Source organism: Cyrtonyx montezumae, unplaced genomic scaffold (genome assembly GCF_038088225.1).
Source record: "Cyrtonyx montezumae isolate F1298 unplaced genomic scaffold, pur_monq_1.0 scaffold_4, whole genome shotgun sequence".
Lineage (NCBI taxonomy): Eukaryota > Metazoa > Chordata > Aves > Galliformes > Odontophoridae > Cyrtonyx > Cyrtonyx montezumae.
The window spans coordinates 14,286,255-14,308,962 of record NW_027072045.1 but is presented as its reverse complement, the minus strand read 5'-3'; the positions used below and the strand labels follow the sequence as shown (position 1 = coordinate 14,308,962).

Here is a 22,708-nt window from a genome sequence, read left to right as displayed (position 1 = left end):
AGCACTGGGAGCAAGTAAGGCCTGAAATCTCATCACACAAGGATGTTTGCTGCCCACACCAGTAGAGCCCATGATCTGGTTTGCCCCACACCATTCAAAATTTGCTCCCCCAGCCAAAACTCTGTTGGTGACCTTGAGAACTGAGAGGAACAACTCTTTAGCCAGACATGACAGGCAGCTGCCTTCAGACCAAGGCTATGAAAAAAGCTAGCAGCATCACAAAACACACCTTTTATTTCACTGTTCTGCAATCTCTCAGTGCATCAAACTGCAGTAATAGAAACAAAACAAAGCAGCAACAAGGAGGCACTTCAACCTGGAAAGGAGAGAATGAGATGTACCCTCTTCCTCCATTCTCTGATCCCCCTTCCCTCCTAAGTCTCATGGTACAGCAGACTGATTTGTGTAAGTCACTGAACCACAGACACACGATGGCATTATCAATCAAGCAGCAAGCAGAGGAAGCAGGGGCTGGCTGCAGCCAAACACTGAGAAGAAGCCTTGCTCCCAGCTAGGGTCCAAGGACTGCACTGCTTGGATAGCATGAAAGAGAGGAAAGCAAGGAGGGAGGAACAAAAGGTAAGACACACATGGAAATGCCCTAAAATCCCATCTGCTTTCCAAGACTTCTTCCACAGGGTGGGCACACTTTATTCACCTATTTTACCCCAGAGGAAATGCCACAGTAATGGAAAGTGTCAGTACAGCCATATATCTGGGACCTGACAATGCCACCTACTGCAGCACATTTCTACTACCACTGTGTCAGGAGGCTTCTCCTTCTGCTCAAGTCTGGGCTGGTGTTTAAAGGGACCTGTACAATCTCTGTTGTTTCTAAAGCCCTTAGACTGCCTGGAAATCCCAAGGTAGGAAGTCTTTAGACAACATCAGTAGGCAATAAGCCCACTGTGCTAAAATAAAGTGAAAAAGGCCAGCCAGTGCAGCTTTTAGCCCAAACACAATGCTGCTGATTCTGGGGAAGACCACATACAGCATTCCAATTTGCTAGCATTCCTGAATGTCAGAGTCCCAGGAACTGGAAGGGGGAAAAAAAAAAAATCAGCTCTGGGACTAAAGCATAGGCTCAAGTCTTCAGTTTATGGGGGGAAAAAGGATACTGGAGGATGTGGAGGGTAGCTGTTTAATGTTTACCTTCTATGAAAGAAGATCTGGGTGAAGAAGAAAGAGAGAACCAAAGCTAGCCCAGAGTAGGCTGACAGGTAGCCTTAGCTGTAGCACATATGGGAGCAGAGGGGCAAGAGATGAGTTGAAGATTAGAACAAAGATAAAGGAGGAATCAAAAGAGATCCTGGCTGCAGCACAATGGAGCAGAGGCACCCCAGCTTAGGTCCCAAAAGAAGCAGCTATCACTGAGGCAGCAGGGAGTAGAGCCGGAGGTGTCAGCTGTTTGTCTCCTATACAAAAGCAGTGACAACCTGGAAGGGATTTCCCCTTTGTGGTAAAGGAACAGGGGACTAACATGGAGCTGTCCTTGGGGATCTCTGTGCTACCTGGACACCTGAAACTGAGAGCCCTGGGCTGGGAAGTGGCCTTGAGGGGAGTGTGGGGAGACAGAGAGAAAGAGAAGGAGGGAAAGACAGACAGAACAGTCTCCAGGATATCCAGATTCCTGTCTGTCTGCAGAGTAGACAGGGCCAGGCATGCTGGCCCAGCACAGTTTCAGATGCAGACTTATTTCTCCAGAGATGAAAGGAGAGTCCACAACCTGCAGCACATTGACAGGCGAAGGAGTCCACCAGCTCAGTATGTGCACTGTACCAGCTGCTCCACATGTTACACATTCAGCTTGCCAGCAATGGTCATGAGGACTTTCAGGATGGGCATGAAACCAGACACCTCACTGAAACTGCTGCTGCTCACCACTTGGGTGTGAATCATGAGACCCTGTTGGTAATTCCTAGCTTCAATGCAGCGGGCAATTTCATGGAGACCCATGAGGATAGCTGGAGAGAGCTGTGGGGAGGAGCAGAAATGAGTCAGCATGCTTAGTTCTGTAACACAAGACCCCACCTCCTTCCGTACCCCTCCCTCCTGCTCTCCACCTGATCCTCACCAAATGCAGCACCCACAAAGCCAGGCACTGACATGAAGGACAGCCTGCTCCCTTCTTCAGTTTCCTAGCCCATAAAACAAACATTAATCTAATACCTAGAGTTAGGTTATAGTGAACACACGTCCTATGTAATAGCACCTCAACATTAAATGAATATCTGATGCATTTGAGGAGATTAAAGGTCTGTCTAGCACAGAATCTCATCTTTATTCAGGCATAAAATAGACACTCATGGAAAAGATATATGTTGTGAAGGTTCTTCTCTTGATTGGTAACCCTCCAGCAATTGGCATCAGTAGCATCCTTTTAGCTGGAAGATACACTAGGTCCATAACCACCCCCCAAAACATTCCTTTACAAATACTCCTCCCCATCTAGAACCTGTCTATATATACTGGTATACTTCCTGGAAGGAAAACCACCCTACAAATAGCCCCTCACAGCTTCTCCTTACACTACTTCTGGGCCAAGGTTAAGGAAGAAGAATAGCTAAAGTTGGCTGAACTCAACAAGCATTATGAGGTTTTGCAATCCCTTTGCTTTCTTAAGAGGGTATATGCCTGGAAATACCGAAACAGACACCAGTGCCCACAGCACAGTTCAGAAATGGGATCAAGAAACCAGCTCGATAACGGGGAATGGAGGCATGCACTTACCACCTGCTCACGGAGTTTGTCATACAAAGTCTCCAGCCGCTGCGATGCATCCTCTAGCTTCCTTCGAGTTTTCTAAAGTAAAACAGACATTGCTAGCTCAGACAGGGTTTCAAATGCACTATTCCCTGAGTCAGGTTGCTCTTGCTCAGGTCTCCCCTCAGCACCCTGTGTTTCAGCAGCATCACAACCTCTACCAGACAGCTTACAGTCACACTGTGACACCTCACCATGGTTCATCAAAGTAGAAGTTTTTCCACTGGTCTCCTTGAGGAAGGGAGGAAACATTCTTCCTACTCTAGGTAACCACCAAGAAAAGGGTCTGGTTGTCCCACCTTGGATAATCCACTCAAAAGGTACATTACACCGTGGATGGAAATGCCTAGCTCTAGGCAATGCTGGGACAGGGCCAGCAGGCTTAAGAACTCAGGTGTATTGCACTGTTGTACCAATCCAGCCACTTGAATTCCACATTAGCTTAGAGCTTCAGACTATTAAGTCCAAACCATAGGTCTTTCCGTCCCTAGGGGGAACACCTTACAGATGATGGACTGGAGAAATTACAGTGACTCAAACACAATGATTGTATGGCTTTCTCATTCAGTGTATCTTAGCCTTTCTCTCTGAGGATGGCCGGCAGTATCAGCTCTGCAGGAAATACCTATGGATCAAGACCACGTTAAAAAAAAAAAACAGAGAAGGGAAGACTTACTGGATCAGTGGCAACAGCAGAGCAGCGTTGCACCAACCCTTCAAGAGTGGTCTTCAGAGCCTGGTGTTCAGGAGGCACCTCCTTCTTCTCAACTCTCTCTGCAGGTAGTTGGTGATACTGACAGAGAGAAAAACAGATAAATACAACAGAAGCACAAAAGGCAAGAGTAGGTAAATTTTCCTCCTGCAACTATGAATAGGAAGAATTTCATCCTTTGGCAAACTCAGAGAATACCTGGAAGCACAGACTACAGTATAGTTTCAGGCCCCAGGATTCCCATCTGTCTGGCCTGCCTCCCTTCTAGTCATAGACAGGTGTCATTTTCCACCCTGGCAGCAACTCTAGCAATTCCTCTAGCTCTCAGGCAGAAATGTTTTATAAATGCTGAGAAGCAGGCAGATAAGTCCTGCAGCTGCCAAGAAATAAGCATCTCAAAAGCCAAGTTGTTTTTCTACTTGACAAGGAGATGCTCGTTGGGGAACATCAAGCTTTCCCTTGATACCTGCAGGCTGCCTTCCTTGGGTGCTCCTGGGGGTGACTGGCCAGATTCTTGTAACCTGGAGAGCTGAGGATGGATCCCTTGGGGCTCAGTGGGCAGGCTCATTACTGGAGCTGTGATGGGAGCTAGAGGAGCAAATTTCTCAGGCATCTGTCAGCAAAATAGGAGAAAAATTAAAGAAGAAAGAAAAACCTGTGCTGAAAACAAACAAAAATACAAGTCAAAGGAAAGAGGGTTGGACACTCTCCACAATCAAACTCAACTTCCTTTTTAACTTTCAGAGAGCTTAGTTCTCAAGATGCGTAACACATCTCTGTTCTTTCAATCCCACCGACTCAAGAGCATGGGGCCCTTCCTCTTGCATTCTAGATGAACAGTCAAAGCAACAGCAAGAAAACCACTCTGGAATTGTTCAGTCAAAGAGATCCGTTGCCCCTGAAAGCACTGGTCCTCAGAAATCCGCCTTGGCTCTGCAACGGCACGAGTCCTGAATGTAGAGATTAGCAACAGTGAAGTGTCCAGCAGAGCAAGTGCTGGGGAAAATCCTATGACATGGGGAGAGAATCCTCTTGCAAACACTTCATCGTGCCCCTGCTAAGCCAGAGAGTCAGGACAGATTCACTTTGACAGGGGCTAGATCAAAAGGAGATGGCTTTAACAAGAGGCTAATCCTGTTGTAGTGAGCACAGCCTGAAGCAGGTTCCCAGCTACGCTGACAGAAAAAGGGTGAGAAGTCTCTTCCAAGCTAAAGAAGAGAAGTAGGGAGGGGGAAATGATGCCAAAGAAGCTTCTTGTCACACCTGCAAGCAGGCAGCAGTAACAGAAATGGGGTAGTGAGAGCATTTGTTGCAAAACTGCTCAGCTTACAGGTCCTTCAATGTAATCAGTACAAAGCAAGGAGCAGCAGGGACAACATGGTGCCATTATCAACCATTACCAAGCTTCTGAGGAAAATCACTGTAGCTGAGGGGAAATGCTGCCCCCAGCTGTCAGGTGTGAACTGACCATGATCTTCCAGTCTGAATGAAAAGAAAAAAAAAAAGGTGTGCGTGCAGAGGAATAAGGTTAAATCTGTATTTCTGGCAATAGGTGACTGTAGTCAGTCCGGGAAGTAGTGAGAGAGTCTGCTACATCACAGATGATAACCATGTTACAAAACCACTACCTAGGATAATGGTATGAGTACTGTCATCTCAAAGAGTTGAGATGATTCAGATTGCAGTTCTAGTGTTGTACATCATGTAGAACTGGATAAATCAACAAGAGCTGGAGCCATAAGAGTGGCTGAGTGTGACAATAAGCATTAAAAGGAATGTATCTCTTGCATGCAGTTCCCTGGCTAAAAGACAGCCAGCACATATTCCATCTCAAAGCTTACCTTTTTCTTCTGAAGGCCTCCTCTTGCAGCAGAGGGATCAGTCCAAGATTCCTGAGCTGTCAGGAGAGTAAACAAGACATGGATGTCAGGTTTTAAGATGGCCACTGCAGCAATTCATGGCTTGGAATTCCCCTTAGCTAAAGGGCTCATGGCTCTAATTCCCCCACACTTGTACCTTCAGACCATTTCAGCTGAGGAATTTAAGGTCCAATTGGCAGACCAGAAAACTGTTCTTGCTTCCTTTTCTTAATTACATTCTCAGTACCTGAGTATGTACACAGGCTTCATGAGCTGATGTTTGATCAGACTGTCCTGGTACACCCTCAGTCCCACACAGAAAGCCTTTTCTGCAACTACCTGAAGCCTTCGGCATAGGCTGCAGAAGTGAGTCTCAGAATCAGGGCAGAACTTTGCATGCATGTATGTTCAGGGACTTCCTGGGGTTCCCTAGACAGAAAGTCTAGTGTCATGATACTGCAGCAAAAGCTATGCTATGGGTGAGAGGTTTTCTCACTAATGCTTGCACAAGTGCCTCACTGTGGAATTCCACAGTGGTACAGGTTGCCATGATAGAAGGAGGAAGGGTTCAGAGGTGGATTGAATTTTTCCCCTTTCGAAGCTTAGGAAAATTTGCTGTCTTCCCACCTAGAAAAGAACAGATTTGGCCAATTAATATCTTGGGATCAGAGGGGTTTCTCAGCAGAATTTTTGTGGTATGCGGCCTCAAACCACACTCCAGGTAATTAAAAATCCATCAGATCGCATGACATCAAAAGACCTGCAACCACACTTCATTCTGCTAAGGTCAAATTCCAACTACCTTGTATGCTGCCGTCTTGTAAGAGTATCTGGATCTCTACAGAAAACCCCAGTGCTTCTTTTGTCATGTTGATCTTAATAACCTCAGGTCCATGAGAAGGGAAGAATCTGTGAGAAAGCCACGTAATCTAAGGGGCAATATCAAAATTGCTGGAGCTCAGTGCCACACTTAATGAGCCACTGATCCTCAACTGAGCTTTAAAAAAATCACAGAGGAAAGATGCTAAAGGTGCTTCATTACTTTAATTACCTTTATTATTAAAATTCTGGCAGCCTCTTTTTGCCTTCCCTTTTCCCATGATTTCAAGACTCAATCTCTGATGAGTTTGGATCAGCAGTTTAATTAAATTGGCACTTATTTCTAGCTTGGGGATTCTGTGCCCTAGAACTCTGCTGGCCCCCACCAAGCTTGTGGCCTAGCAGTCCCTGGCACTGTTCCAGTCCAGTGGCACTTTGAATCCTCACAGGAAACAGCTATTTAAATTATAGTCTTTAAGCCAGGCACTTAATCAGCAGACATGAGATGACTAGACTCTGCTGCATTTTGTTGGGATAAAACCCTGACTGCCTTGTCTGTGCTACTTGTGAAAGACGATTTCTTACCAACTCTGAATGGAGTGCTCCCCATGGCAGCAGTCTCCAGCAATGTTTATGCTAAAAAACCCACAACTGTCACAGGATGGAGTTAGGGATTTATCCTAGCCTGGAATGAGATCAGCCAACACATTATTATCATTTACCCTGTCCTTGATGCTCTCTGAGAACACAGAATTTCTACAAATGAAAAACTCTCTTCAGCATACTAGTGACGTTTTCACCATGAGCCTGAGTTCAGGAGTTTATAAAGCAGTCAGTTTGGCTAGATTGCAAGATTTTACAGTTCCTTTTCAGGTTGAAAAAAAAGTACCTATCAAAACCAGGACAACAGCAAGCAAGAAAGCACTCTCAAGGAAGCCTATTTGCACTGCTTATCCAGGCATGCCATACCACTCCCATTAGTACTTACTGGGGCTAAACGCTGCCTGGAGAAGGAAGCTTCTTAGCAGTAAATTACCACAGGGCACGTTCAGCCTGAGAAAGTGCTTGATATCCTTTTGCCTCCGAAACATCTTTCCTTTAACAGGGAATCATCAAGCCCTTTGTTTCCCTGTTGGAAGGACAACTCCCTTTCTGGAGTATGCATCAAGGACAGTGAGGACTGCTAGGTGGTATAAGTATGTACTCAGTATTCAGATTTCCTACACAAAGCTGAGAGTCTCTGGATAATCTTTTGTGCCTGGCAGATGGTCTGTAGTACAATCAGTCGCTGTGCAGAGCCACCCCAATAAGACACTGATCATTTCCCCTGATAGTATGGATTTGGAGATATTTTCTGTCATCAGTGAATTCCACAGAGTTTAATCAGAACAAAGCACCAGTCTAAAGAGCTGTGCAGTCCAACTTCCCCCAGAAGATGGAGATTCAAACCCTAGCTTTATCCTGTAACTAAAACCAAGAGGAATTATCAATTTCTCTTGGAAGAGAGTTCCCAGACTCTCTTGGGAAGCTCTACTCCATCGTTGTCTGTGTTGGACCTCCTCTCTTCCAGTCTAACTGGGAAGAGCATAAGCAAAGCTATGTGAGTGTAACAGAGAAAACAAGGTGAGTTACATCCACTGGCCTGTTCTTGGCCTAGAGAACCAAGAGCAGGGCATGCCTCCCTGTCCCACTGGCCCAGTAGCTGACAGAAGGCACACAGATTGACAATGCTCTAATTCTTCCAAGACTGGAGGCAAACAGAAGGAAGTAGTCCCTGTCTTCTGTACTCAGAACAGTAGTATTCTCATTTTACTAGTAACACCCCCAACTGTCACTTACCAGTCCTCTGGACAAGTATGACCACTACGTTGCTTGTACAGCTCCCCAGACATGCAATGAATAGCAATGAGCATGCATGCATGCACGCACACTGAACATGCACACACACCCCACATTTCATTGGAAGCAGCAACACTGCCTCCCCAACAGGTCTGGAAGCTTCTTTGTGTACTACCTGCATGATCCACGTGGGGATCTAGCCAAGGGAAGAAACCTGAAAATCAAGGCAGGGTGGGACAGTCATCATCACCAACAACTTTTATGCAGCAAGTATTGTCTCTGGACTACTACCTCTGCTAGCTTCTCAGAAGTAATTTGAGCAACCTTAGCTTAGACTCTTTGCATTTAGTCCCCACAGGCTTTAGAGTGGGATTTGCTATCTTTCGTTAAACTAGCAAACGATTCCAGGTGTAGGCAAACCTCGAAGCCACAGTTCCTTCATTTTACAGAACACAGATAGCTTGGAAAAGCAACTGCTCAAAGATATAAGGATTGTCAGCTTTGTTGATAGGGGGTCTCAACAGACTGGCTAAACCCATCCCCCCTTAGATGGCAAGCAAGAAACTATCAAGCACCAGCTGGGATGATGTTCTGGGAAACAGAAAGAGTGAATGCTCATCCACTGGGAAGTAGGACCAACTCTATGCTGCTTCTTCATCACACTTGTAAGAACTTCATACAACTTGCAGGCTGTGATGGACACAAACCACAAGCCCAGAAGGGACAGGCTGCAGGCTTAGTGTACTGCATGGAGGAAACCAGAAGAGAATTCCAGGGCTAGGAATTATGGCAACAGGAAACAATGAGGAAAACTGTAGCGTAGCATACAAAAATTTTTATCTTGAAGCTAGGCAAGAGGTATCCTACATACAGGGAAGAACCACCTTGCTACCCTAAGCACTTCAACTGCACTTCTCATTTAAGTTACAAAAGCAGGGATAAGGCCAGCAAGCCTTCCACCATGCATTCCCTGGGAACTACCACTCTTTCAGACAAACCAGATGCCTCTGGAACGAACCATTACTCAAGGACACACTGGGAACCTGAAAATACAGCATCTTGTAACCATAACCTGCGTGGCTGAACAGCCTGAATAAAACCATAATCACTGTTGTATTTCACCACAGCAGGACTCAGCACAATGTACCTATTAGGTCGACCTCAGGTAGTACTACATCCAGCCCTTAAGGTGGCAGACCAGGGCTCAGAAGGCCCATGTCCATTACTTATGTAAACCACATCCAGGAGCATCCTGTATATATAGGCAATACTTACCTATGGGAGGAGGAGGAAGGCTGGCTGCTGGCAGAGGCTTAGTAGATGGAGCTCCAGGACCTCCTTGCGGGTAAACCACATTCATGGGGCTGCTGAATGGTGCTGATGAAAAACCTTGAGGAGACTGGCTTGCCACTGGGAGAGGATAGGTTGCAGGTAGCTGAGATGATGCGATCGAGGGCGGAGTGAACAGAGCAGGTCCAGATGGTAGAACAGCAGGAGATGTCATGGGCATGGACTGTCCTGACAGAGGCAGCTGCCTGGGGAAGGGAGCAGGACCAACAGGTCTGGTTCCCACTGGGCTGAATGGCTGAGACTGCAACAGAGCTACAAACAAGAGAGAGAGTGCATCTGCATTGCTTGCTCTATGTCTAAACTACTAATTGATACTCTCCTTCATGTCAGTAAGTCTTTTCTTCTTCAAGCTTTACCCTAGATAATCCACACCAAGAGAATCCCCCATAGCCCACGTAACATCAGTCAAATAGTGCCACAAACTTTGCAAGACTTCTCCATTCCTGTATGGGAATAACAACAGTAGGAGGACAGCAACAGTTTCTAGAACTAGATACATAAAAAGCAATGAGAAGCTTCTCTGACTGCTAATTTGTTTTTTGCAAGTAAAATAGACCTGTGAGAAAGAAGCAGAGCAGTCGCCTATGCTGATGGCTACAGCCTAAGAAAATCCAAGAAATTTCTGGATGATGGAAACAACTATCAGACAATGCTTACCTGTCCCTGAAGCTGTTGCTGGAATCATGCCCACGTTGTACTGTGGGTATGGCGGCCCTCCAGAATGGACACTTGTCTGTGGACTAGTGCTGGTCTGGGGAGGGACAACATGGTGAGGTGCTGCTGGCACTGGCTGAGGCGGGAAGAAGGAAGGCACTGAAGGCTGAGTGGGTGCTGAAGGGGCAAATGATGACTGATAGTTGGGCTGCAATTAAAAACAAATTTGAAATGGTCAAAGACGTACAGGAAACATGCATACACACACAAAACAGCCTTGCTTTCTCCCACTGCCACTTCTCAGCTAAGAGAAGATGCTGCTTTTATTAGTGCTCTGGATGGATTGGATCAGAGGCCTCACTGTTGTTAGAAGCACAAGGGACCTCCTTCTACCCGTATGTATTGTTAGCAGGAAAAGGCAAAGAGCAGAAGGCTGAGTAATGCCTTCCCTGCTGGTACAAGACTTGATGACCCTTCCTGTCACACCACATAGCTTGCTCTTGAAGCTGGGAACCCCACTCTTCACAGTATTCTAAGGCTCTCACAAGGATTTAGGAACCAGTTCCTGTTCTGTGACTTCCAGGAAGCACAGCTAGCGGAAACAATGAAGAAATAATAATGAAATAATGGAAGCAAAACTTTCTGAACAGTTTTCTTGTGTAAGAATTGAGATGAAGCCCAAGTGCACTAGTTTTACTGAAATCTGAGGATGAGGTGGATATAGAAAAGTGATATCTCTTCTTATGTGGGTAAGGGCTTTGTGAAAAGAAGCCATCCAGCCCACTCCTGCATTATCAAAGAGCTTGTGTCTACTTCAGAAACAGACATAATAGATGAGTTCCTCAATGTATGGAGAATTGTGAGATGATGTAGAGTGCAGACATGTTCCCCAACCCAGCAGCCTTCCTCCTTCTCCCATGACCACTTGAATTTCAGGCTTACTTTCTCTGAATGCCTGCGATCTGTTTTGTGTGCTGCTCCCTCAGGGGTGGAGCCCCTCTGGGCTGCTGGAGATGTGTGCTTCATGACACCTACATTGACACGAGCATAGGGGAAAGGTGGTGGTGGCTGACCTTCCACATTCTCTCCTTGGGCATGGAAGAGCCGGTCTCGGAGCTGTTCGATTTGGAGCTGAAACAAATCATGCATTAGAATTGCCTTGAGAGCTTCAAATGGAGGATTACTGAGGAGGCATTCAAAGCAGACTGATTCAAAGCACTGAGCATCAATCTGTGAAACAGGCAACCTATGCAATAGCCATCAGAAAAGAAAGAAGCTGTAGGTGACAGAATCTAGAACATATATCTTTGCAGATGAAGTCTCACTGATCCTTCCTCCAATCTCTATGGTAAACCTCCTCCAGGCCCCACTAACATTTGAGCACTGGGCAGATTCACTTTAAACTACAAGGTAACCTCCCCATTCCCTTCTTCTATCAGCTAATTTCAGGACTAGACATAATTTCCCTGGAAAACTACCTTCCAGCAATGCTCCCTTTTTACAGTTCTATAGCTTCCCTCCTTTTCCTCAAATCAAAGCGGAAACAAAGAAAAAAAATGAATATAGATGCTATGTCTTAGAAAAACAAAAAAAAACCCCATCTATATTCTTGAATTACCATTGTTAAGGTGAAACCTTAAGTCCTGACAGAAGTAAAACCCCAAGCTCTCTTGTAAGAAGTATCATTTTCCCCATATAGTACTCTTTCTTACAAAAAGATGTTTTTTACTCACCTCTTTAGAGCTGTTGGGTAGGTAATTCATTGCAGCTGCCAAGCATCCTTGTGATGCCAGAAGACTGGCATACTGGGTGATTTGTTCTGCCAAGACAGGGCCTGGCATTGGATCTGCTGTGCCTCGGAGCATCTCAATGGACCTCCTCAGCACCATCACTTTCTCTATGAGATCCTGAATATGCAGGGAGAGGGGGAGAAACGAACCATTCAGAATCTGATTTCTTTTACTGGCCCATGTCACACTGAGACAACACCACATAGCTCCTCCCTTTCAACTGCCATTGGGTCCAATGTGAGCAGAAGTTACTCTGACACCAGATACAACTACAGACAACCATTTCCTAAGGTGCACTTTGTGCACAAAAATCAGGAATCAGGAAGCATATCCTGACACAGTTACTTTAACAGTAAAGGAAAAAAGAAAATGAGAAACCACAAGCCAGAAGACAGCCTATTTATAAGGGCAGGTAGCGAAAAGATGAGGGGAAATGGTTTTAAACTGGAAGAGGGTAGATTTAGACCAGATATTAGAAAGAAATTCTTTACTGTGAAGGAGATGAGACACTGGAACAGGTTGCCCAGTGAGGTTGTGAATGCCCCCTTCCCCAGAAGCATTCAAGGCCATGCTGGCAGGGCTTTGAGACACCAGGTCTAGAGGGAGGTGCCCCTGCCTATAGCAAGGGGTTGGAACTAGATGATCTTAAAGGTCTCTTCCAACCCAAACCATTCTATGATTAATTCCATGATTTGATGCAATAATGCAAACAGATTAACGTTAACGAACTGGCCTAGAGAGTGTCAAATCAACATCATAACTCCAGTACCTGCAAGGCAAAGGGTGATGAAGTCTCATGGTTTTTTACCCAGCATTCCACCAACCTCTCCACATTGCCTGATGAGATATAACAGAGGCAGGCATCATTGCACAGGGCTGCATCTCCTTCTAATTCTAGGCGGGAACCCAGCATGTCTAAAAGGAAGAAATACAGCCAATGTTTAACATTTCCATTTTGTAGAGCTCATAAACCCTCACAGTCCTCTCTCAGCAACCTTATGCTGTCCTGGCATAAAAAGGTACTGACAGCTTTGGGTCTGCACCCAATTCTATGATAACACAGAAAAACAAGTATTAAGGAATTGTAAAAATCAATGTAGTTGATAAGAGGAGTTATTTCCTATAAATCTATCATTTTTTATATGTCTGTCTGTTCATACAAAAGAAGGAAAAACCCTTAAAAATAACAGATGAACATGACAAAAATCTTCAATGCTCTTTTTTCCAAAAAGGTGTGGGCATCTCCAGGCAACAGTAGTGTCTGGTACTGGAGACAGTAAATAGCCTGGTAGTTATCTGTGTTTAGCAAAGGCTGGAAGATAAAAGGTGAGCTGGAACAGTCTCATTATCAGCACTACCATGGCAACTTCCCAGCCCTACAATTTAGCCTGTACTATATGCCATGTTCTCTTGCATTTCAAGATGTCATCTCACCTGTATGTAATGCTGGAACTTCTCCAATGGTGCTTAGCCACTTTTGCTTGCTAAGTGCTAGTTACCAGCTAAGCAGCACTTCCTACCTGCTTTAGCAGGGGGGCTGGACTTAATGATCTCTTCAGGTCTCTTCCAACCCCTGTGATTCTGTGTTTCAGTTTCAGTCACTAGACTGCCCCCCTTAACTGCCTCTCAGAACAAGCAGTTGCTGGCTTTTAAAAAGACTGAGGAAGCTACTGAAGCCCAACAGTCAGTAATCCAACTCTGAGCTCAAAAGGGAGGGGATACCTGCTCTTTTAGGCAGAATATACACAATACACTGCATACCACAGAGCTGAGTGTAGTCCTCATGCTTTGAGTATGTTAGCAAGATGGCCAGTGCTTCCTTCCAGCTCTGTAGATCACATGTGCAAACAATGTCTTGCCACTTCTGCTGCACAATGGAGGCAAGCAGCTGTAAGGGGGAAAAGAAGACCTATCAGTCACTGAAGACTAAGACAGTCTGACTGCTCAAGCAAGCGTATCCACAGGAACAGCTCACTTTCAGGCATACTTCCCAGTATGTAGTAACCACCTCACCACACGTGAGAGTTCACCAATCCCAGCATTCTAATGCTAACAGTAACTGATAGCTTATACTTTTAAGGAAAAAGACCAAAGGATTTAAGAAATGAAAGCAGCCGCACAAGGCAAGCCTAAAGATCAGTCTAACACATATCCTGCTTCAGAGCACCTGAAGTGCTGACAAACATCTGCCAACATACGGCATCTTCTGCTCAGTGGGTACACAAAATTGTCACTAACCAGGGAGAGCTTCGTCTTCTGCTTGGCAAAGTAGCGCTTCTGGGTCTCCTTCAGGAGGTTCTCCCCACCAGCTTTAGCTAAGATGATGGCATCAGCAAAGCGCTCTGCCCGCATGCACAGATCCACAGCACCCTTAAAATTCCCCAACAAAAGAGCTTGGCTGATCAGTCCATCTGTATCTATAGAGGTGAGAAAGCAGAGTCAACCTACTGGGGCATCATCCAGATGCACAACTGTGACTGTTCTAAAGAGCAGACAGTAAGAAACAGCAACATATGGAAGTCCAAATAAAGGAAGATTTGGAAACACTAATCAGGTTTTGCACTTAAAAACCAAAACAATCCAACAAAAACCTCCACTGACTTGACAGTAAGTCTTCCACTATCTACACCATTCTCCTACACTTCAAATGGGTCTCTTATCTGTGAAGAGTATTTATTTACAAAATACATATAGATGTTGCATGACAGTAGAGTGGGCCTTCTATTTTAAAGCTAATCATTTGTTGGAGTGGACAAGATTCTTCCTGCTCTCTCTAAGTGTTACCTTCCTCCCTTTTTCTAAGATGTCAAAAATACATTTCAGGTATCATACCTTCTGTGATAGGAATCTCCAACTTGCTCATATTCTGTGGGATGAGGTTGTCAAAAAAGGCTGAAGAGGAGGAAACAGCAGCTACATCATCACTGGAATTTATCAAAAGCTGTGCAAAGAATGTAAGAGGTTAATTTATTCATTGAACACACAGATCCAGACCAGAACAGTTTGATGGTTTGCAGGGTGGGATGGGCCTGCTCCCCATTTGGTTGAAAATGTTCATATAAATCTGGATTTCAGCTTGGAAACTTCCTACCACTGCTCTACCAGTGTGCATAGCTTTACTGAGGCAACAAGACAAGCAGTGCTGCTATTGACAATGCTTAGGAGAGTGACAGTGTAAGACATGCAGTGACAACAATATTGCTGTCTAGTTTTCCTGCCTTCAGTGGTAAGCCTGTAAGCAAGCTGAACTATTTTGCATGGAATAGAGATAAGCCCAGCAAAAGATATGTATAATCAACAGGCAGGATCACATACATCCGTGGTGCTCAATAAGAATGAAGGACACAGCTGCTGCCCCTGGAGTATCTCAACAAGCATTCAAAATCTGTGAAAAAGATTACTAAACTGAGGATAGCAGCTCTAGATTCCTTATTAGGACACAATTTACAGAGGATGCTGAACCAGGCTTTGGAAGGCATCTGAAGACAGCCATCTCAAAATCATGTGAAAACACATTTCAAAGGATAGAAGTGAAAAGGAAAGAAATGTAAAAGAAATACAGCAGAAGCTTCACAGAGGAAATCCAGAACTGTAGCATGAAGTTAAGCTAGGGTGAGGTTAAGTCTGTCACTAAAGAAATCAGCACTGACAAAGCAAGCCCCCTTGCAGTGTGAATGGTCAGGAGTCCATCTTCATCATTCACAGATTTGTTTTAAAGTCAGAAGGGACAGCTAGGATCACTTAGTCTGACTCCTTGAGAGTCTGACAGGCCTGTGAACTGCCCTCTCTGATTCCTGCATTGAGCCCAACAACTTGTGCTTGAAATTAAACTTTCCTGTCCATTCTGCCCTCTGCTGATCACAGAGACTGGTAAGATGTAAAGAACATACCTGATCTGGCTGTGCAGTGTTTGTCTCATCTGCCTCAGGAAGGGGCTGTTTATCTGGGATTCCATTACTCAAACACGAGGTGATCTAGAAAAGAAACAAGAAGATATTCACAAGGCAAAGATTAAACATGATAGCAGTAAAGCCACCAAGTGACTAACAGTTTCTAGACAATTCCCTGGCTTTTCCACCTGTGTGAAAAATTCTATCTCCCTGATCCTGGCTGGCCACATGGCAGATATTACTTAGCCTTTTTATAAATTTGTCCATGCTGCTGCAGTTTCAACTGGTGCAATATCTTCATCTGTCACCTTCCTGGCTAAGGAACTCCCTGAGATGCAGAGCTGGATGCTAGAAGCTCTCACAGCTGTGCTGCTGTTTACACCTCTCTGAGCATCAACTGGCAGTAAGATAATAGGGCTCAAGACCATTTTTGTCTGATCCAGTAAAGCCACTGCTAAACTCTTACTAGTGTCTACATATTCATTTTAATGGGAACTCTGGGAACTGGGGCCCAGTTGATCAGCATAATCAGAAAAAAAAAGATCTGAATGGTCATTTTGGACTTTCTGTCATCATTCTCTCAAAGTACACGAAGTCTCTTTGTGATAAGCAGTTCACCTTTGAGCTGAGGACAAGGAATCTGCGTAGAGATTTAGTTATACTTGTTACACGTCTTGGTCAGCTTCACTATTTAAGATCTAAAAAGAAAACTGTTGAGTGTAATGCAAAACAAGGAGGCCTTTGTACAGCTTCAGGTCAGGAGGAATGAATCTGGGCTGATCCAGCATTCCTAGTGCAGTCCTAAAAGGAACCACAGAATAAATCTTGCTTATGCTCCCTACCCATTGCAGTAGGTTTCAGACTGAGGGACACTTCAAGTGCCTTTCAACTGAAATACCATACAGTTTGGTCCTTTGTGTACTATGAGGCATTTGTTCATTTCCAGTAGGAATCCTATAATGTTCCAGCAGAAGCTTTAGCCCTGTAAAGGTCTCTCTCTAACACAAGACTCCTTACCTTTTTTTGCAGGTCCTCTTTATTGTAGCCCAACAGCTTGAGGAGTTTAGTCCTAGATTCCTGCTCCAGGTTCACCTGAGTCCCAAAGAATGTTGAAAAAGACAAGAAAATATGTAAAATCCTATACATCTACACACTGTCAATAGCTAGCTATTTTTAGCAGCAACAAAGTCTAGAGCTCAGCTTACAGACAAATAACTATGACAAATACACCCAGTGGGAAAATCTATAGAATTGAAATTGTGGTAATGATAAAAGGGTAACATTCAAGTTTGTCATATAGTTACAAGGAAGTGGCAGCCGAGCATCAAGTCTATGTAGGTGCATATTTAGTGCACTTGGCCATTAATTCCCTGATGGTCCAGGATTTGCTGATCTAAACTCTGCAGAGAGACCATGGACTGACCTGAGCTTGGATGAAAATGAAATAATGAACTCCTAGCTAGCTTCAGAAGAAAAAGGAGTAAATTAGTTGTTAGAGAAATGTTCTGAGTAGGGATTTCAGACAGACTCAGAAATTCCCTCAGGCTGTACACAGCCCAGTTCACGTGCTACGTATATGCTTTAATGACCAATTAATACATTAATACCTTACAAGGAGATCTGGCTATTTCAGTAACTCTTTCAGGCTGTTCCTACTACCAGAATGAACAATCTGTACATAGACAAGATACTTGTAAACAGTCAGAAACTCTTCCTGCAGACGCAGAAATGGTCATGCAGAATATTCTCTTGAACAGAACTAAGATGCTTGGTTTGTAGTTTAAGACAGTAGTAATGAATCTTGCCTGCCCTGGAGTGGTTTCACGGGACCATAGGCTAGTTGGATTGTAAAAACTCAGCAGAGTAACAGTTTGGGATCTCCTCCAATGCTACTAAAGACACAGTCACAGTGATCTTTGCAATGGAGACTCTTGTCACCCCTTAGACAGCAACTGGCCACCCTATTTGAGAGATCAAATTTACTATGCAAATGTTGTACTTTGGAGAAGACCCCAATACTTCCCCATACACAAACACATAAGAATTGTCCCCTGTGCTTCACCTACCTTTAGGAACTTCCACAGGTTCTCCTCATACTTCAACTTGGCTGTCTGGATCTTGCCTTGGCAGTAATCAAGGAGGTTTCCAGACTGAAGAGCCATCTGCAGTTCTCGGGACCGGAGCAGAAATTCAGTTTCAGTAGTGACCTGACTGATGAAAACTTGGTGTGGGTAAGTCTGCTGTATCTGCTGCCCAGGAGTTTTGGTAAGACCAAAAGTAATCAGTTTCCCTCCAAACTGAGAAAGATAGAAAGAGACAAAATAAGCATTTTTGCAGTTAACAACTTTACTCAACTCTTCATTTAGCGAGGCTGACTCAAGCTCCAGATGTGATCAAAACAGAACCCAAAGTTTCACATATATGTATAGCAGAAACATGGAAAGCGTCCTTCAGATGAAGAACCAGTAATTCCTGCTGATAAGCATGTCACTCATATGTGTTCTCAGGTACTGCTAATTGCAAATGACAGGGAAGCACAAAGGAAAAAGTACCACTTGGAACTGTTAGTTCTTTTCTGAGAGGCAGGCTGTGATGACGAAAACCATCATGCAAATAGTAGGCACCAGACAAAGAACAAGCCAAAACAGAGTGCAGGAACAAAGAGTTTTGATTTAGGAAGAACAGAGGGGAGGAACAATTAAATACTGGATAGAGAGGAATGAATAGAAACGTATATCACAGACCACAAGGACAGGATTTATGAGTCATGTTTAGCTCTATTAACTTCTACTTAAGACTCCTGTTCTCTGCCATAGGACACCTTGTTGGAAGTACACCCAAATGTTGAGCAAAAGAGCTTCTCCAGATGGGAAAACACACTGTACCTTAAACAAACGTTAAAACAACTAGCAGCAGGAAGATCAAAAGATTTGCTAAAGAAAGGGGTTGCATCCCTAGAAGGCACTGGCTGCATTTTCAGTGAAGGATGCTCCTTTTACTTACTGCAAATGAAACACCCACAGGCCTGCGAATCCACTTGGGTGGCTTTTTTAACGGTGGAATCAAGGTGGTTTGAGCTACTTGCTCTGGCACCTGCAAAGGAGGAAGGGTCTGTCCTGTGCCAAAGGGATCCAGGTTGTTGAAGGAGGAAGAGATCTAGGATTAGATGGAGAAAGGGATAAGATACAATTCAATTTCTCTCTGTAATGAACTAAGCATAAGAAATACTGCTAATAATTAATTACTCTCCTTCCTGATAAAGAAAGAGACAATGACAGGACATCTTTCTGAAATACAACCAAGTCCTTTGTAAGGCAAAGAGTGTTACCAAATAGTCCTCAAAATTATTTCTCAAAGCTTCACCTTCAGAGACATTCTAAGTTTTCTAAGTAAGGCAAAACTCCCCAACAATGCTTGGCATAGCATCCAGCCCATAAAAGACAGAGGTTACAAAATTACTTGTTTTACACAAGATAGTGACAAAATATGGTCAAAAGTTGTCAATCTACTTCCTGTATTGCTCATTGCTGTGTCTTTCAAATGACTTAGTTTTAAGGACTTTCTCAAGCTTTTATAAGACTCTGATTGGACTGATGAAATAATTTCTCCAGACTTAATTGTCTAGACAAGAGTATGTCAAAAGTGACCTCCGTTCTGGATTTCTGACATTTAGGAAGTTTGTGAGTATATATATAATGCTGTTTACAAGAATTCTTTATTTTTAACATTATTTAAATAGATTTGGTGTTTGCTAAGGATAAGCTTGACTGGATCACAGGATATAGCTCAAAAATGCAGCTGACTAGAATGTCTGAAAGGAAGCAACACAAACCCACAAACCTCAGCAAGGTAGGGTTGCCAGAGGTACACAGGCAAGATCCATATGTTTTACTTTTCAAGTCACTCAGTCACTTGAAAGGAAGCTAATTTCAAAGAAAGACCATTTCCTAAAGGAACAGCTAAAATTTAATAGATCAGTTACCCTAAACCTTAAAATATACAAACAGGTCATACTACCATGCTACGGAGGCACCAGTAATATTAACCTTCAGATCTCTTACCTTGTCGGCCTGTGTCTTCTGCTGAGCTTCTAAGTTCCCACCCATAACAGAGTAAATGTTAATCCACCCATCAAAAGTAGCAGCAGAGAAGACTGAAGGGTTCCTAGGACACCACTGGACGTCAAAGCACCACTGACTACGAATGGGCAACTCAAACACTACCTATCACAGAAACAGAGAATACAGAAGCATATGACAATTTGTTTTCCTCAAATTACTAGCCCACACTTTATTTTCATATCACTATTGCATACAAGTGTGACAAGAGCCTTTTATTTTTGCCTCTTGAAGAATACCTTTGCAGTATCAGAACAGCAGCACATTAAGTCCCAACAACAGAAAGCAGTTAACAACAGGATTTGTAGAGCAAAACTGACTTGCTACTTCTGTATTTTGTTCTGCTTTCTAAGTATCAGAGCATAATAATATTGTTGCAACTGCTGTTAACCATGGGAGAAACATCAGAAAACAATGCAGGAAAACCAGAAGTCAATAGGCAAGAAGGAGCTATGAGTAAGAATATGTGGACAGAAGTGACAGAAATAAAAGCTAATGGAAGGAAAAAAGTAGAACACAAAAAGAGGATGGCAATAGGGCAGATAAACAGCTAACAAGTTTGTGGACCAACCATCAAAAATCCAAACTTCAATTCATGGCCCATTCATAGACTTCCTGCCTCTTTCAGGGCAACTCACTAACACAGCCTTGATTTCAAACCAGTTTGTAAAATGAAGAGATTTGCTTTGTGCCTCACAGGTACAAAATTTTCCAGCACAAAAAAAATATCAGTTTTGTTCTCTGCAATGATCATTTGTGTTCTCTGATCCTGGATATAAAACCTTGCATTTACTTACATTAAAATGTAGACTACTTTAAAATAAATAAATTAATCCTGCCTTCCCCTCCCCCCTCCCCCCCCCCCCAAAAAAAACCAACTCTTTCATCCAAAATTACCAGACCAGCTGTTATGTGTAAATGTCCCATCCTTACCATTAAAAACTCTCCCAATTCTGGCACTATTTGAAAATTTTCTTATCATTGACACTAAGCCACAAAAGCACCCCAAAAATAAACTGCATTAATGCCTGAACTTGAATTTAGACTCTACAAATCTACATCAGCACGCATAAAGATGAGCCAGCTGCACCAAAATTGCTTTTTAAATTCTTCCTCTAAAACAAAGTGAAAAGACTTCAGTAAAAACCGGACACCAGAAACACATTTCAGAGTCTGATTCCCTTCTAACCATCAGCTGTCCATACAGAGTGAGCTCCAAAGCCCATGAAACTGCAACAGCACATTTAATGCCTCTGACAAAAAAGGTAACTTTTTTTCATGCCTCCAATGCAAGTGGTCAGACATCAAGTTGTCCCATGAGATGAATCCACCCTGGAGCCCACAGACTACTTTACTCGGTATTATAAAAGTACTTCCCCTGTGACATCACCAACATCCACCCTGTAAATTGTGTTCAAAGTTCAAAATTCTGTTTTATCCAGAAACTCAGCACTGAATGAGGAGGTGTGTAGAGAATGTTCTTACACAGATTTAAATGATTTTAAATGTTTAAAGTTAGTGTGAAGCTGAAATGCTTCAAAAACGTTAATTTTGAGATACATGACAAGGTAAACAACTACATGTGAAATCACTGTATTCTGAATAAAGTTTGCAAGCATATTTAATACACTGTTCCCTTCTAATGACCATAACAAATGATCCTCATTCCCACTCAAGTACCCCCCATTTTTTAGTATTCTTGGAGAAAGAGAAAGAAACAAATGGCCAGAGAGAACACGAAGTGCGTGAACACAGAGGAACCTTGATTTGCTTAACTAAAGTTTTAGTCAAAGCTTTCTTTCTTGTATGACCTCTGGACACAGATATATCAGAGAAAATCTCTGCCTGTTGTTTTTAGTCAGGATATGGACAGTATTGTCATTTTATCCAAAATAAAACAGCGCAGAAGACATACTGAAGGAAAAGACATTGGCACTCCACACAAATATAAAAAAGGGATAAATACATTGTGCAGCACAGAGTTTTGTATGAAGGAGATAAGGTGTATAGCTGTTAAGTACCTCCCCTGTACTTGGGTTCCAGCACAAGATCCGGTTGTCTTTGGCGCTACTCAGCAGCAATTCAGGGTCTGCCTGGCACCAGGAGACTGACAGAACTCCCCTAAAACAGACCAGTAAGAAATCAGTGGTACTTCATGCTCAGCCCTCTCTCCCACTCCGTCAATAAGAAATGCTGCTGCATGCTGGTTTAAGTTCAGAAACACTGGTTTTCATATTTGCTTCAACTAGAAGTATCTGTGAAACAAAGCAATCTAAAATAAATAATATCATTTCCCCAAAGCCAGTTTTGCTGATGTTGGCCTCTGAAAGATGGAGATCCTTGAAAAAGCAACATGACAAGCAGGCCCTCACCTAGTGTGTCCTTCCAGCTGGCTCAAAGGTGAGGTAGCAAAACGTAAGTCCCATATTTGGATCACTGGCAAGCGGTCATCCTCAGAGGAAAGAACTAGCTGGGTTGCAACTTCTGGGTGCCAGGCCATTCCTGAGCAATGCATCTCGGGACAAAAACAGCATAAGATGAAAATTCAGCAATGCAAGCTGGCAAAGGCACATATGGACAAGAACCACTCCTTTCTGCAAGTAACTTGCCTAGAATGCTTGACTAGAGCAAGTCTAGCAATACCTCACTATGGGAAGCAAGAAATTCTACTTTCTCTATACAACCAAAAAACTAACCAATACAAGTTGGAGGACTAGTTCAAAGTTGGCTGAGGAAGACAGCTAGGATTAAAATGTGGGAGGCTTCTCATAAACGAGATGTGAACACAAATGTAAAACAAGGACGTTCTACTTCAGGAATAAGTTAGGGGCTTGTTTTTGCAATTTGCTATTTGCTAGGAAAAAAGATGCGCTGTGATGCTGTAGCTCCAAGAGAACCAGTCACAACAGCTCCC

The 22,708-nt window shown here is 43.6% G+C and overlaps 1 protein-coding gene across 3 annotated transcripts in view; it reads right to left on the bottom strand.

Annotated features, from left to right (window-relative positions):
* Positions 1–22,708, bottom strand: part of SEC31B (SEC31 homolog B, COPII coat complex component) — a 109,327-nt gene that overhangs the window by 78,943 nt on the left and 7,676 nt on the right. Inside the window, exons 7-27 of one of the 3 annotated variants that reach the window (XR_010622785.1) lie at positions 22,167–22,309; positions 21,816–21,915; positions 19,738–19,899; positions 18,680–18,832; positions 17,743–17,973; positions 16,694–16,768; positions 15,677–15,760; positions 14,619–14,727; positions 14,025–14,203; positions 13,548–13,674; positions 12,556–12,701; positions 11,730–11,903; positions 10,939–11,127; positions 10,000–10,204; positions 9,268–9,594; positions 8,168–8,206; positions 5,317–5,372; positions 3,942–4,088; positions 3,440–3,556; positions 2,731–2,802; positions 637–1,974 (exon numbers count right to left, since the gene is read on the bottom strand). Coding sequence is in view for 2 of the 3 variants with exons in the window: in XM_065746352.1 (XP_065602424.1) it covers positions 1,795–1,974; positions 2,731–2,802; positions 3,440–3,556; positions 3,942–4,088; positions 5,317–5,372; positions 8,168–8,206; positions 9,268–9,594; positions 10,000–10,204; positions 10,939–11,127; positions 11,730–11,903; positions 12,556–12,701; positions 13,548–13,674; positions 14,025–14,203; positions 14,619–14,727; positions 15,677–15,760; positions 16,694–16,768; positions 17,743–17,973; positions 18,680–18,832; positions 19,738–19,899; positions 21,816–21,915; positions 22,167–22,309 (3,015 nt within the window). In the remaining variant the exon portion in view is untranslated. Of the gene's footprint in view, positions 1–216; positions 1,975–2,730; positions 2,803–3,439; positions 3,557–3,941; positions 4,089–5,316; positions 5,373–8,167; positions 8,207–9,267; positions 9,595–9,999; positions 10,205–10,938; positions 11,128–11,729; positions 11,904–12,555; positions 12,702–13,547; positions 13,675–14,024; positions 14,204–14,618; positions 14,728–15,676; positions 15,761–16,693; positions 16,769–17,742; positions 17,974–18,679; positions 18,833–19,737; positions 19,900–21,815; positions 21,916–22,166; positions 22,310–22,708 lie in introns of those variants that run through there. The other 2 variants (XM_065746352.1, XM_065746353.1) reach the window with 2 other exon arrangements.